Raw genomic sequence first — 15,552 nt, forward strand, 5'->3', positions numbered from 1 at the left:
GTCAGTGTTTGTAGGACATACATGTATGAACTACAAACGAAACTACTGGTATAGGACAGAAATCCAATTGAAAAAAGTGTTTGAAGGCTATGTTGTTTGATTTAAAAAATTTCAAGGACCATTCTGAAATTTTGAGAACTGTGTTGAATTGACCACCATAGCTTAGGGACACAATATTAGATAGTTCTAGATATATTTTTATGGACCCCAGCTGTCAAACGTTTTGATTGCAGTCCCTCATACACAGTTATTTTGAAAATAATCCCTTCAAACCATTAAGAATAACAATTACCACTTCAAATAAAATGTACGCACTGTAATGATAATAATTTGTTTGATTTTTATTGTGCCCTCTCCGGGGCCAGTTTTTTTCCAGAGGGCATTACAACCTTTACAGTTAAAAACACAGTAACACTTACACTAAACCAAAATGTTTTACTGTAGCTTGTAAGCCTGAAGAAACCTGTAGAGACGAGACAATGACAAGAAGTTAAGGTTTTAGTGGAGGGAGGAAAAACCTCAGAAAAGAGAATGTTCTGGGTAAAACCTATGGAATCAGGCAGGGCCTGAAAATCCAATCCACACGTGGACAGAGCTGGGAATCAAAGTCAGGCCACAGAGTTTAAAGGCAAGGAAACTAAGCACTACCGATACGCCCACCCAACTCCTGATGAATGTTATTGATATTTAATTTTTTAAAACAAGGTCGACCTGGTGTGTCAAAGGTCTTAGTGACCTTCTTTTTAAACACTTAATTTTTATAATATTGGTGACTAGAACATGTACATGTAATTCTCATTATTTGTTTAAAACTTCCACAATTATGACCCACTTTTACTCTTACGGTGATTTAAGTTAAAATGGCCCATTTTTCTTGATCTCTGTCCAGACTCCATGGAACGATGGATTGCACCCAATAATGGCATGGCTTCTTGACTCATTGATATTTAGAGGAAGACCAAATGTCAAAAAATTATTTGTGTTATATGGAATGATCCATATAAACTTTCTAAGTTTTTAGCCTTTTTTAGTTTTAAAAACTGTAAATTTGTCAATTCTTAAATCCTGTGAAGATTTACCGGTAAATGGATTTGAACACTGGTAGAAAAGGAAACACTTCTTTGAAATACTTTTATTTCAGTTATTTTTTAAAGATACTTCATTGAGAAAAATAGGGTCAAAGGTCAAGGTGGTGTTTGTGTCAAAGGTCATAGTAAACCCCTTTTTTGATGAAACATAAGTTGGACAACAATGTTGATTATAACGTACATTTTCATTATTATTTTGATACCAAATTTACATACAGTACACATGTACATGTATAATTTGATGTAGACACCCAGGGATGGTACATGTGCAGTATATGTACATGTATTTTTACTACATATACACACGTATAACAGGGTGATGTTTTAAGCTTACATGTAAATCATTCATTGTTCTTGATCTGTGTTCTGACTACATGGAATGTTGCAGATAGCACCCGAAATTGGCATGTGTTGATTGGTCATCAGCATCTAGAAGCACAGCAGTTACATGTACATGTATGTCAAAATATGTGTTGGTCTGATATGGATGACCCATGTACAGTGTACACTTCGTACATGTTCATGAACCAGTAGACTATACAAAGTGTACATGTACATTTTGTCTGTGTACATGTAGTATGTTGTACAAATTGTGCAGTAATGTATTCTACCTTCCTGTGTTTTGTGTTTCAAATGGGCACATACAATAATTGACTATTGTTTCAAAATAAGTTTTTGCCGAAGAAATTTGATGCAAAGAAAGGCTTTATCCACCTGCATGTACACGTACGTGTACCCATCCAGTATTTTTCCGTTATACTTGTACGTAGGTACATATTACACTTTCACTGTGTATTTGCTGATTTTATTTTGAAAAATTGTCTGTGCTAAAGCAGAAATAAATATGCAGGAAGCTAAAACAGAATGAAGATGGCCAAGAACTTTTTAATAAAATAAAATCTAGCTTGAAAATGAATTGAAAATAAACAGATTGTTCCACATGGATTTTTCATGGTTATCATGGTTATAGTTTCCCATTACTGTATCAGTATAATTTTTATCTTTACATAGCGATATAATGAGTACATTTAATGAGCGTAATCTTATACTGGTAACTGATTAGAGTGCCTTCACAGGGATGCTCATTATGAATTATTAATTTTAAAGCAAATATGGGTAGTTAGCATTTTTAAAATTCAACTTGCAGGGACAGTTTTCTTCTCACGCGTAATTTATAGAAAAAAACATGCAAGGCTTCAGCATATTGTTGTACATGTATGGTAATAATAGAATTTTATTCATGACTTGTTTTCTATTATGGTACATTGTGTATGAACTGGCACACTGTCTTGTCTGTAACATGCTAATGTGTATGGCATGTTCTTCATAAAATGGACCAAAATGCAACACCGGATGTCATTTTTCAAGACTTCTAAAAGAGTGACTTTGATCATGTAAAATAGAAATTAGCACCTTCAGATTTATAAAAATGATTATGGGGATAATTAGGCATTATATGTACATGTACTTTAGTGGACATCTGGTTGGCTACCAGTGCAAATCAAATGGAGTTGTATTCATTTAAAGTTTTACGTCAAAGTGTTTATACCAGAGAACTTGATTTCAAAACTTCTCTCATCAAGAAGGAAAATTCAGTATATTTTTCGACTGATCTGTTTTAAAGCACCTAAGAAATACATGTAACTTTTAAAATATCAGCCACGAAAAAAGAGCACAAAATTGATGGAAAATGATGAGAAAGTTTGGCTGTGTTCATTCTCTTACCGGTGGTAATCACTCTCACCATGATACCAAGAAAGATGCCAGGTCTTGGCAAATTAAACCAAAAATATCTTCAAGTTTGGCTGCATCACAAATTTATAATGAGTTAAATTATATTATTTGACAGAATTTTGATGACTTTCAAGAATTTTTGACAGAAACTGCATGACATTCGAGAATGCCGGAAATGCCTTCACATGTAGTGCTCAAAAAATTCCATGTGCGATTTTCATTTTGCAGGTTATTTTGAAGATAATTCCGCTGAAAATAAAATTAAAATTAACAACTCTGAGCATTAGATTCTCATCATGAATTGTATTTTTATGTCTCGAACGTCAGTTTTTTGTGAACGTTATTCAGAATGACGGATTTTCTTGTGAGAAAAATTGTTCTGAAGAGAAAAATTGCAGAGCGTTGCCGTTCCTAGGAGGGGGCTCATGATCGGTATTTTGGGACTGCGGTTTTCGGGAACATAATTGAAGAAAATGTGATCGGTCCAGTCGTAAAAGGATGATGGTTTGGTGGTGCTTTTTTAGCACTCTTTTTTAAAGCTTGTGTTATACATCGATATATGAATTTTACTCGCTATTTTTGCAGTCGATTTTTTTACACTAATGACAGAATCGCATGACATTGCGTCTGCTGACTTCGGGACCCGATTAATTGTGAGAGGTTATTTTCGTGATTATGGTTTTAATATGTGTAAATATTATCACCTTTCACCACATGTAAATCTGTGGAAAATAACTTCGGGGATTATCACGCCTCAGTAAATTCTATTGGCTCGGATTTTACAGGGAGTTCATGACTTTAATTAATTAACTCCAATTAAGTTGAAAGGTTGACACAGTCGTCATTGTTCCAGATATCAGCCATGACTTCCCTCATTACATCAAACATAGGAAATTAATTCACTGCTGTTCATGAACCCCCGAAGTTGAACATTATCTAATGGTCCATATTTTGAGGAACCTACCGTATCCCAGTGGAAAGGGAGTTACATGTATATGTACATACCGGTACATGTACATGTGTGAATTTTCATACCAAGCACATGTACAACTAGTACATGTACATGTACGTGGTGCTGTTAGTTCATAACAAAATGTATAGCATTCCATGGTGCAACAGAGATCCATGTGTATACTTGGCCCTTGCTGTGATCTAGATCTGTACAAGCATGCACACTATCAGCTGTCACATATATTACCTATTAAATGACATGTAGATGATATTACCACAGCCTGGTATGCAACTGTGCAGGGAATATTGAGTCTTGATGTGGAATCTACCCGCATTGAGACTGCTGACATTTCTTGACACCGTTTATTGTATTGACACGGAGAGTTGTGATTTGCTGATCAATAAAAAGTGATTTTAGCAATGGATACCGGTATGTGTACCTTACACCAACCCCAGCAATATAGGTATGTAAATAACTTTTATGTGTTCTGTTGGGCATGATCAGTTGATCGGTCAATCACTGCAATTGCTCAATCTTTGAGTAATCTGTTGGTCTTATTGCATAATTCTGCCATCAGCCAATTGCCTTTTCTTCCGTATTCGCTGCTGTGGAATATTATTTTCAAAAAGGGAAGAACATGTAAATGCAGATACAGTATCAACTTGTAGTGGAAGAAACAATGCAACTATAATTACACATGGCAGCTGAGTAGCTGCGTAGGTGCAAGCATGGGTGCTTACATGCGTGAGTTAAAATAGTTCAAAAATAATATTATGGACAAGAATTCCAATAACAGTGAAGGGTTTTAAAAGAATGTATGGAGTTGGCATTTTAGCAGTTGAAGAGGAAGGACATTGTGAAAGAGATAAAGAGATATTGCAGACACAACCTTTTGAAGTGGGATTGTTTTTTGTTTGGTTCTGCAATGTTGGAAAATTATTCGGAAGTTTCCCTCCTTAAGTTGGCACAAAGTTTTCCTGGGACTGCGCTCTTGGACTTGGTGCTTTTAAAGACTGATCGCTCAAAGTGACCACACATACACTCATGAATACAGGTGATTGTACATATATGTACATGAACGGTTGATACAAAGTAATTTCACACTCTGCTTCAGAGGCATGCATGAAGTGAAGCTTGTTAGTTCCAGCACATACTGTATATGGTATCTGTGAAGTACATGTATCTGTGAACGTACAACTGTGTATTTGTACAATGTGTGTACATGTAAGCATACCATGTACATGTAGAGTTACTTGTTGGCATTGGTTCATGTTTCACCTACAGATGTACACTGTACATGTACATCATAGCAAGCTTACATAGTGATTTCAATCAATGGCTTTAGACTGGCTAAATCCAAATTTGAGGGAGTGCATACATGTACATTGTCCACATACATGTACCATTACTAGTAAATCACAATTTCTTATCAAACTTGGTTCTTGGTACACGGTATCCTTCGAAAGTGGATGATGGACTTTCTTGGAAGTAGTTTCATGTACACGTACAGTAGAAAGACCAAGCAGTACAGTACCTGGAATTTGTAAGTGGACTATTTTCCTGTTGGGGTTGGTTTATTTCCTTTCAGATTAGGAATGGGGGTAATGAGAATTTTTTTTTTTGCTCTTGAAGTGTTTCAACTCAGCTGTAGATCTATGCATCCAATGGCAGTGATTTCATTACTGCAGACGGCCATAGTGGCCTCCTTTATTGGTTAAAAGCACAGTGATCACAGCAGGTGTTTGGAAGCAGTAAATAATATTAAAGAAAAGACCACAGCCCTCATGTCAGACATTAACTTAAATGTTACATTTATACAACAGATAAAATCTCATGTACTTTGAGAAATTCAGGCACAAATACATGTATGTGTTACATATATACAGTTTATGTACGTCCCTGTTACCGGTAGGCCTTCATTTGTACTTATACATGTAGAACATTTAACCTCTTGCACTCAACATTAAAGATCTATCCTTCTTTAAAGCTTCATGTGGTTCAATGACAGTTTTGGGGATGCATTTTGTTCATGTGCATCATCCTTCATGTGTGCTGTACGGTGGGGCCGATGTACAATACACTGTACATGTACTGGTACGTGTGGCACTGTACATGTACTGGTACGTTTGTGCCCATGATGGATAAAGTGGAACGCTGCTATAACAAACATGACTAGTCCATGCAAAATGTTTGATATAGCAGTCATTCAGTATAACGTTTTTCAGTCAGTGAAGTACCCATTCCGGACTCTGGCCAATCCAAACATACAATGTCCTGCCTGCTTGCCAGATTTTATGTCCTTTCCAACATTTTACTTCACATTACCTTTGGCAATGTATAATAAGTAATATGGTAATAAGCAAGCAAGCAACTTTTCCCAGAAATGTTTGGAAAGAGCAAATTTTGGATTTGAAATTTGAAATTTGAAAATGAAAACATACATGTACAGAGTGAATACATGAAGTGTCTTCCTGGATTTGGCAGGACATCACACTAACAGCAGCCTGACTTTTTTCGATAAGCTTGGTCAATTTTGAATGTTTAAACAAGTGCACTTTATGGTAGTTCGCTGAACTCCAAAAAAGATTTGCCGGTACCGGACACGTATTCTTCATACGTATGGCTGGGGTCTCCAAAATCGCACAAAGGAAACTGGGCCTTGTAACAAAAGACCGTACTTGCAACAAAAGACGAGGCTGCCGGGAATTACCAACATTTTTTTACTCTCAATAGTGGAGATAATCCAGCCTTGTTTTGAAACAGTATACCATGGTTTGGGGTATTTAGTGCGAGCGGATTACCACTGGGGACAAAAGCACTCCACCACCGCAGCAATGAGCCACACAGCACCGCTACACGCTAATCTGGCCCCTATTGAAAAGAGGTCAGCAGCGCACTGTGCCAGATTCATAAACAAAAGAAACTTACATAACACCGCACAATCTGGGCATTTTTTTACAAGGATGTTGTCTGTTGTCTTGTTTTACAAGATGTTGTCTGTCAGATTAAAGTAGAACCAGACAGTCCTTTGTGTGGGTGTAAGTGTCCAGTAAATGAAGATACAAATTTTTAAAGAAAAAAATAAAAATTTTATTTAAAAAAAAAAAAGAAAATTATCCCATCTCAGCATCATCAACATTCATAAATGCCCGGGCGTAAAGTGGTTGAAGAAGAATTAAATATGCACAAAAGGTGATTCTAAGAAAAAGTCATTGCATGGATCCTTTAAGTAAAAAAGCTACATGTAGGGTCTATCTGCATTTTTATTGTCTGTTTGATTTTTCTTTTATGTCAAATCTGCACCTTTGTAGTGGTTATGTGTACATGTATGTGCATGTACATGCAAAGTTTTCCATACCAAAGTTGCACATCTTGTGCGCTTGTACATGTACCTTTACTGGGCAGCTGATCCACATGGTCACTTGTGCACACACACACAATTACAGTTGACCAGGAATGGTACATGTACAGACTGCTGCTTACAATGGCTGTTTATCCATCCAGAATACAACTTTCTGTAACCTTCGAGTTACTGTACAATGTAAGTCCTATTTTGTGATGTTCAATAGAAGTGCACAGAAAACTTGGGAATCAAAGTGGATGTTACACGTACACATGTACATGTAGGTATACCAGCTCACTTGGTGTTACTGAAGAGATTCATTGTTATCTTTCCGTGAAACAACTCTGTACGTGTATGTACATGTAGTTACGTATTTAACAGAACAAATAATACAAAACATTTCCAAAAATGCCTGATTAAGTGGGGCCTGTAAAATCCTGGCAATACTTGTAGATATGCTTGCAATTAAATACAAATTATCACTGTGACCAGGAAATAAAGAGAGAAATCCCTGATATTACATGTAGACCTACTTTTGCCATCGTAAATGAACTTTTAAATTTTGATATACTGTACCATTATCCATGCAGAGTTTGTAATTTTATTCTCCTCTGTCCAATACACCAGTGTTCAAAGACTTGGTACGAATTTGGCTAAGACTGGCCAACAAAATGTTCACTACTACTAGAAAGCTAGAAACAACACTATTTCACAATTTCACCACAGGAAGTGGTCGTGAAATATCATACAATACGCTGTTGTACAAATGGCACAATAAAAATGGTTCAAATCAAACAGAAAATCTTATTAACAACCATGCTATTTATTCCCAGACTAACTCCAGAAAAAAGAGTTCATTAAGGGCAATGACTGCACATATAGATTTAGAGCACACAGCGTAATGCAAGCAACTGCACTAGCATAAAATTTAATGTTGTCATGATGTTGGCATGAATATTCAACTTCCTATACCTCAGTATAGGAAGTTTTAAGGATGCAGATCACACTCAACAAATTGCAGTGGCAATCACAGGGTACAAAGGGGTTTTGTGGTTGTGAAACAGATGGTGGGCAGCAGCAAGCGTTTAGGCTCTGGCTATGGACATACCAGGCATGCCAGAAAGCGGTAATTGGCCAGATGTTACAGCCCGGGCAGTTCAAACTCCTCCTGTGTCTTTCCTCTATGGTTTTAGGAATGATTACTAGCCCAGTGAGCTGGGATTAACAGTAATGCAAAATGCCTTCAGTACCAGAATGTTGGGTATGTGTGCATTACGGGTATATCTTTCTTTGTATGTTATTCATTATTGATTATTTACATTATTACATGTCCAGGCTTTGATCTTTACAGCTGCCACCAGTGGCAACTGCCACGATGCCACAGTGAATTGCCGCGATGCCCTATAAAAATAGCACATATCTTTCAGCCACTTGGCCAACGTGCCCGTCTTCAAATTCAATGATCACTGGGTGCCTACATGTACATGTACATTGTATGTTAAGGTTCAAGTTGTATTCAACTTTCAAGTTACCGTTTAGACAGTGCCAGTGTTTCTGTCAACGTCTGGCCAGCCGCACCGAGTACTATTTTTTTTACGGACTGGTTTTTCATTGCCCTGTAGACAACATGGTATAGCAACCTTATTAACTTACATGTAATTGAGTTATGTGATTCTAAAAACTTAGCACCAGACTACCTTTATACTATAGACTGGTTACAAGTCGCACCACAGAATCACACATTGTGCACTAGATTCTGTACATTGTGATATTAAAACCAAGTCACTATTATTTGGGATTGCGGACGGGAGTACAGCCCAGTCTATTTTTTTCTGTCGCTATCTTACTGTACTGGTATGTATTTACACGGGCGCCAGTGGGCTTCTATTGGTTAAATGTTTGTGACTCAGTGACTGACTTGCTTGAATTGCATTGTTTGTGATTAATTACATTGATTTTCATGATACAGTGTTGCCTTTATGGCATCGTATAAAGTAATAAGACACAACACCAAATGGTGGTAAACAAGGGGAATTAGTACAGTATTATGTATTTTTATTTGTTACAATTCATGCAGTGCCACTGCTCAGCATGTGAACAGAAACAATGAAAATTGCAGGTGAAATTAGTTAAACACCATGCTGAAATTAAAGGAAAGTCTATTAAATTCACCAACAAGAAAAAGTTTCAAAATGGCTTTGGTGCCCTTTGGTATTTGGGAGCATTCAAGGCCAAGTGGCCTTGACCTTCTGAAGTTTATGGTTGAAGCCTGTACATGTCAACCCTTCATGTGTACATTTCAAGTTTCATATTGTGTTTTTTTTTTTCAACAAGCATTGTAATGTACACTATTCTACAGCTACACTGTACAGGAATTTGCATGCATGTAGGTCATGATATATTCATGAATTACTGATATTCCGCTTGCATGAACAACAATACATTCGTGTGTACAGAGCACTACATGAACATACATGTAGGCATGGCTACATACAGTATACATATTGTTTCCTTCCAGTTTTTCTGACATACTTCCTTGTTGAGAGACCACAATTCATTCCGCTTTGGAATAATAGACAGTGCATGCGGATACGTGTGTTTTGGTACAGGCCACATTTGTAGGGAAGTTCTTCAGAAGCAGTTTGGCATGCACTTGTACATTTAGCTGAATGTGCATGTACATGTACATTTATGCTCATTTGCTGAAACAACATTAATGCTTTTAGTTTGCAAACACCGTAGACATTACATTTTGAAAGATTATTCTCAGCTGGCAGCATGAGTTCATATCGTCAAGGTGATGAATGGAGGTAAGTAGTAACTGTAGCATTCTGTCATGCAAATTATGTTCTTGTGTATTATGGCAGATAAAATGGTCGTAAGTGCCTTGTGGGAAAATTACAAACGTACGTGCAACTTCTTTCCATGTGATACTAATCATTTTTTATTACATGTATTCACTTTTCTGAAAATGTGAATGTGATCGTCCATTACTATTAATACAAAGTAGCAGTACAAATGATAAGTTTTAGTGCCTCACTAGTGATGGCATCATCTGTATCCTGTGAGCTGGAGCATTATCTACAGTAATGCACATGTACCGGTAGGAGGGCCCCAGGGCTGCATAGTGCATACAGTACTGTACCAAGTCCAGCTTTTTAATTCCAGTTATTAAGTTGTACATACATGTTTTTCACATGCAAAACATTCTTGCCCAAGCAACTTCTATAAATCCACTTGTTAGCTGTTGGATATTATCAACAGTCTCCATATTCCTGTTGAGATGTGAGATTAGCAATGCTTCCTGGGGATGCATGTCTCACTGCAACCCCAGGCTAAAATGGAAGTATTCCCAAGGTACTGTAAATTACCAGTACAAGGCAAGAGCATTTACACTGGGAGCACCTCATGAGATGGCAGGTGTCATCAACCTTGAAGGAGAGCCAGTGAACTTGTGAGCGAGACTACTAACCATTCTGCATGCATGATGTGGTTAAACAAGGGAATGACAGCCATACTTTGTCCTAGACAAGCTTTACCACATTTTAATGAATTACAACTGAAATCTGTACTAAAAACACCCAAAGTATAGTATGGGTTTATTTTCAATCCAAACAACTTACCTTTTAGGTCATTTCAGTCAGTAGGAGTTTGCAGGAGATGTGAGACATTTTAAAAACTGCTTCGGAATGCCTTTTTGAAGGTTGTTTTCATTTATTAAATACTGCCCTGTTTATTAGACATTGCCTTTCATTATGAAACAGCAAGTCAATAGTGCTTAGAAAGGTGTTGTTTGTATGAATGAGATTCACTGTGGTTTTAAAACTGAAATGTTTTCACCTGTAAACAAGACCCACTATTTTGGTGTCCCTTTTGTAATATACATGTACAATGTACATTTGTACATGTACATGGGCAATTTATAAAATAATCTGAGGAATAAAAGATCATTGGGTTCACTCGCTGATCAAAATATCCTTATTAATGGCAAATCAAAATGTCTTAACTAATGAAAGTGTGAAGTAATAAAGATTTTGTGCTTTGAATCTTTTTATTTTGGGCCATTTCTGGTATTTTTATCTGTAAGATAGGGACACAAAATGGTGTTCCACTAAGCAGTTTTATTATGCACAGAAACCTTATTTTATACTAAGCAAAGTTTTCTTGGTTAGACTGAAATACGGGTACATATGAGTATGAATTATCAAAACGAGAAGAAATTAAGTGTCCCCTTTACATTTGAAACTCTGAAGGGTTGTGAAGTGATAGATTGGCATTGCTTGAGTAAATACTTGATTGATTTTGTCTGAAATTAATTGGGATTATCAAACTTTAATAGACTGAAAGATAGCAGTGAACACAGTGTGAATCACTTTCTCCTTTTTCTAATTTACAAAATAGCCTATTTATATTATCTGCCCTCCACTATACTCAGAATACTTCAATGTCTGTTAAACAGTGTCTGTTAAACACATTTACAAAGCATTACAGACACTGCATCTCAGAAAGTAATGCCAAAAAAGACGAAAGCTACCAAAAAATGCCCCAAAAAGTGATAAAAGCTTTTCTTAATTTATGCGAAAATATTTACTGTCGACAATAGACAATTTAAACACTGTTCACAGCACTAGTCAGGTAGTCACAACGGCAAACTGGCCAACTGTGTCCGTGTATCACGTGGTAAGCACCCATGATGCATCCAGACAGGCGGACAATAAACCTTGTGCTGTGGCAGGAAATTTTACAGAAGCATGCTCACTTCAAGTACGAGCAAAACAACCTCAGATTTAACTTTTGAACACAGAAATACACAGACAACAGACTAAGTTCTGTGAATTAAATTGCTGAAATCTTTTCGCAACATCAGTGTTTTTTTGACTTGCAGCTGTAGGGTTGGGCACGGCGTGGCGCAGCGTGGCGGGAACCAACGTACCATTGCTTTAATGCATTGAGCTTTGCACATGTGTTTTCACCACTGTGAGAGCAAAAAGTGAAGGGAATTTATTTTTAAAAATTTGTCAACACTTTATTTGTCTAACTTGCCAATAAAACTGTTAGTTTCACACTGAAAATTAAGGGCGGTGGAGAAATCAGCAGCAGAACTGGTTTTTTTGGGGGGGCGAATAATTTGAACAGTTTTCAGTGGCTGGCACATGCACTCCTGTATATCACGTTTGTTAACCTTTCACATTGTTTGTTGCAGTTGATGGAGATTACAGATCAGTTCTTACATGGCTCACTTTCCCTTTCTGTTCCAGTAGTTTACAAATGTATGTAATTCCTGATGCATGTCTCTTTTTCAACGCAGAAAACAGAGCAGTGGGGATCTGCAGAGTCGACTCAAAACAAGGAAGTTGCTGGGTGTTGGAGAGTGTGAAGATGGTTCAGTACCAGTTTCTAAGGTACATTCTCGTACATATGTACATTGTTTTTATTTGAGTGGGGGACTGGGGGCATGTTAACATTGCAGGATATGCAACTGTATGTTGTATGTTTGGAAAGAAGATAAAATTTGTCATAATAGCATAACTATTTAGTGTAATAAATAGCTTACATAAGCTTAAGAATGTTTATCAGTCACTTAATGAATAGTTTGAAAGAAATGCCTGTAAATGGTTAGTCAACATCAACCAAGTGGAAATTGTGAAAGAAAGCTAACGGTTCACTCTAATCAAAAACTGCATAAACTAAAGGTATTCATGGCAGAAATATCTTCATGGTTTGGGAACATCATTTCATTGCCTGGGTTTGTTGGCAGTTATCAAAGTCAGTCAGATGCAGTCATTCCCACAAGCAGAAAATTGCCATAGAACACTCAGTTTGACATTTGTACAGTATACAGTTGAATGCACAGCCTTAAGACCAACCAGGAGGCACATGTACATGTACATTGAAGGTTAGCTGCAACCTCCCTAGATTGTATGTAATGGGATTGCTTAGAGTTGCTATGGAGTAATCTACACACTGACTCTAGGCAACGTCATCTTCAGCATGAGTAGAGATGAACTGTAGCTTGATTGATGTGATAGTCAACGCATGTCAAGGGTTTGTCAGTTCGAGCAAGATTTATTGCAAGCTCATATAATTAACATCAAGTGGGTACAATGTCTTTGGATACACGAATTCTGAATTTAATGTACAATGTGCATGTACATGTACAGTATTTGATAACTGGGCTTGAAAGCAGGTTTAAAATTTTCTTTCTTTACATTTTATCGTCTCTTATCGGGACTGATTTAGAATTATATTTATTTTGGAAATTAGAGTTGAGTAACAAAAAAGGCATGTTAAAGTACTTTTCAACTTGCTTTCATAATGCAAGAATGACATTAGACGCTAATCAACAATGCTAATAAGGCTGGAATCATGTGTTCAAATACTGAGCACTGATAGGTCAACGTGACGAAAGTGATTGCATGTACATGTACATGCATGCAATATGGATCATGCAGATGAATTCTTTCTGGCAGCAAATGGCTGGTTTTGTGAAGTAAATGTACAGTAGGCAGCCTTGAGCATTGTAATTTTTTGTCCCATTGACCTACATGTATCAATGCTTAGTATTTGAACATGTGATTCCAAGTTTATAAGCATTGTCGATTAGTTTCTAATGTCATTCTTACATTTACATGTACATGTATGCTGTTATGATTGCAAGTTGAAAAGTACTTCAGCAGGCCTTTTTTGTTACTGAACTCCATATTTTCTGATTTTGTAGTACCAAACATCTATTTGTTTCTTTTTATTTTGTGGGAAACGTTTAAGAAAATTTGTGCATACGTGTGTGTTTTTCTTTGTTGCACACTGACAGTTGGTCGAGAACATGTGATGGATGTACCGGTACTCACATAAATGTATGGTTTATTGAAGATATTCAGAGTTGCATTGATGTGCATGTGTATTATACACGAATAGGCTGTACATGTTCATACCTGGAGAGGGCTCTTGAATGTACAGTTGAATGCATGGCTTAATGAGACCATCCAGGAGGCACTCTCTGCCTGTACAGACCCCAAGCAGTTTCATCCTTTGTTTGATGCATTCATCCACATCACTCATTGATTTTTCCAACATGTTTATTGTATCCTTTGTATGTTCTTTCAGATAAGTCAGATCTTGGGAAGTGATGATCATTACTTGATGACATTGCCTAATGGGCTGCGGTTATGGCAGGTTGCAACAGCTATTGTTTTCAGTGCAGTAGCATTGCTGGTAAAGACACTCAGATTTTTTTGTATCCCATTGTTACATTATTACATTAGTATATTTATACATGTATAATGTTAACGTATCCCAAATCTTTCAAATGTGTGACTTTTTGCAGTATTTCAGTGGATTCAAGCATGAAGGCTTAAAGACTGGTTTCAATACCTGTGTATTGAATACAGGTATTGCTTACATGTACATGTCCAGTACATGTAGTTGGCCAGTTGGAATGTACATGTATTAATATTAGTAGATCCAGGCTGGGGGAGGCAACAGGGATATAGCCCCCTTAAAGGATCAATTTTTAAAAGCAAAATGAGTGAAACGCAACTTTGGGGGACATTGTTTAAAACTTCCTTTCCTTCAAAAAGAATGCCAAAAAGTCCCAAAATAATATACATCACCCCTCAGACAGGCCAGAAAAAGGTTGCATAAATAAGTTAGAAAATGTTTCACTCTCAAAACCAAATTGCACTCGCCATAATTTGGTTCTCTGTCTACCCATCAAACCAAGTACCGGTTGGGTACATGTACCGGTACCTTGTAGGCCCCTATGCCTCCAGTATTGTATACATGTACTTGTGTTCTTGCTTTATGTGCAACCCAGTCTGGATTTCTGACAGTTACCATTCTTATTCAAATCCCAAATAGTTCCCTAACAACTTCAGAAAACACCTGGAAATTTAGATAATGTAAATGCTTCAAGACAAATTATCTACAAGGGATTTTTGGAAAATTCAACAGTATATATTATAAATGTAGTGAAAGAATTGTACCGGTATGTGTCTCAAGAAGAGCTAAAATCAGTAAAGACTTGGTAAAATACATGTACCATGGAAGTTTTGTGAAACAATGGAATAAATTAATAATGTCGTAGATATTATTTTTTGGTGACACAAAATGTTACTATACAGTTAGACTGATTCAGGGAGTTATGTGATCTTCAAATTTAGTATGGGGATACGGTATGTTCATTGACATTTTGGAAGCTTTCAGTTTGGCCTTCCAAGCAGTGGAAACAGAAAACATTGAACCTACCTGTAATTGTCTACAGACACCAAAGAATTTTCATCCATCATCAGTAATGTTAAGCAACAGAATTGTAAATTTGTCAGTTGTCAGAAGCTGTTAGTTTGTCCTTTTATTCATTAAAAATAAAATGTATTCATTGAATCTGGTCATTGCTGTGACCTTAGACTTTGTTATCTGTCCTATATACATGTACAGTG

General features: G+C 36.7%; 1 protein-coding gene across 4 annotated transcripts in view; it reads left to right on the forward strand.

Moving 5' to 3' along the window:
* The window catches only part of tp53i11 (tumor protein p53 inducible protein 11), a 40,598-nt gene that overhangs the window by 16,905 nt on the left and 8,141 nt on the right, over positions 1–15,552 (forward strand). For 2 of the 4 annotated variants that reach the window (XM_022252958.2, XM_022252959.2), the window contains exons 2-3: positions 12,426–12,519; positions 14,222–14,329. In XM_022252958.2, coding sequence (XP_022108650.2) covers positions 12,426–12,519; positions 14,222–14,329 — 202 coding nt within the window. Of the gene's footprint in view, positions 1–4,054; positions 4,238–9,557; positions 9,928–12,425; positions 12,520–14,221; positions 14,330–15,552 lie in introns of those variants that run through there. The other 2 variants (XM_022252960.2, XM_022252961.2) reach the window with 2 other exon arrangements.

This window comes from Acanthaster planci, linkage group LG20 (assembly GCF_054643075.1).
Source record: "Acanthaster planci isolate LZ-2023a linkage group LG20, COTS_SCS, whole genome shotgun sequence".
Taxonomy (NCBI): Eukaryota; Metazoa; Echinodermata; class Asteroidea; order Valvatida; family Acanthasteridae; genus Acanthaster; species Acanthaster planci.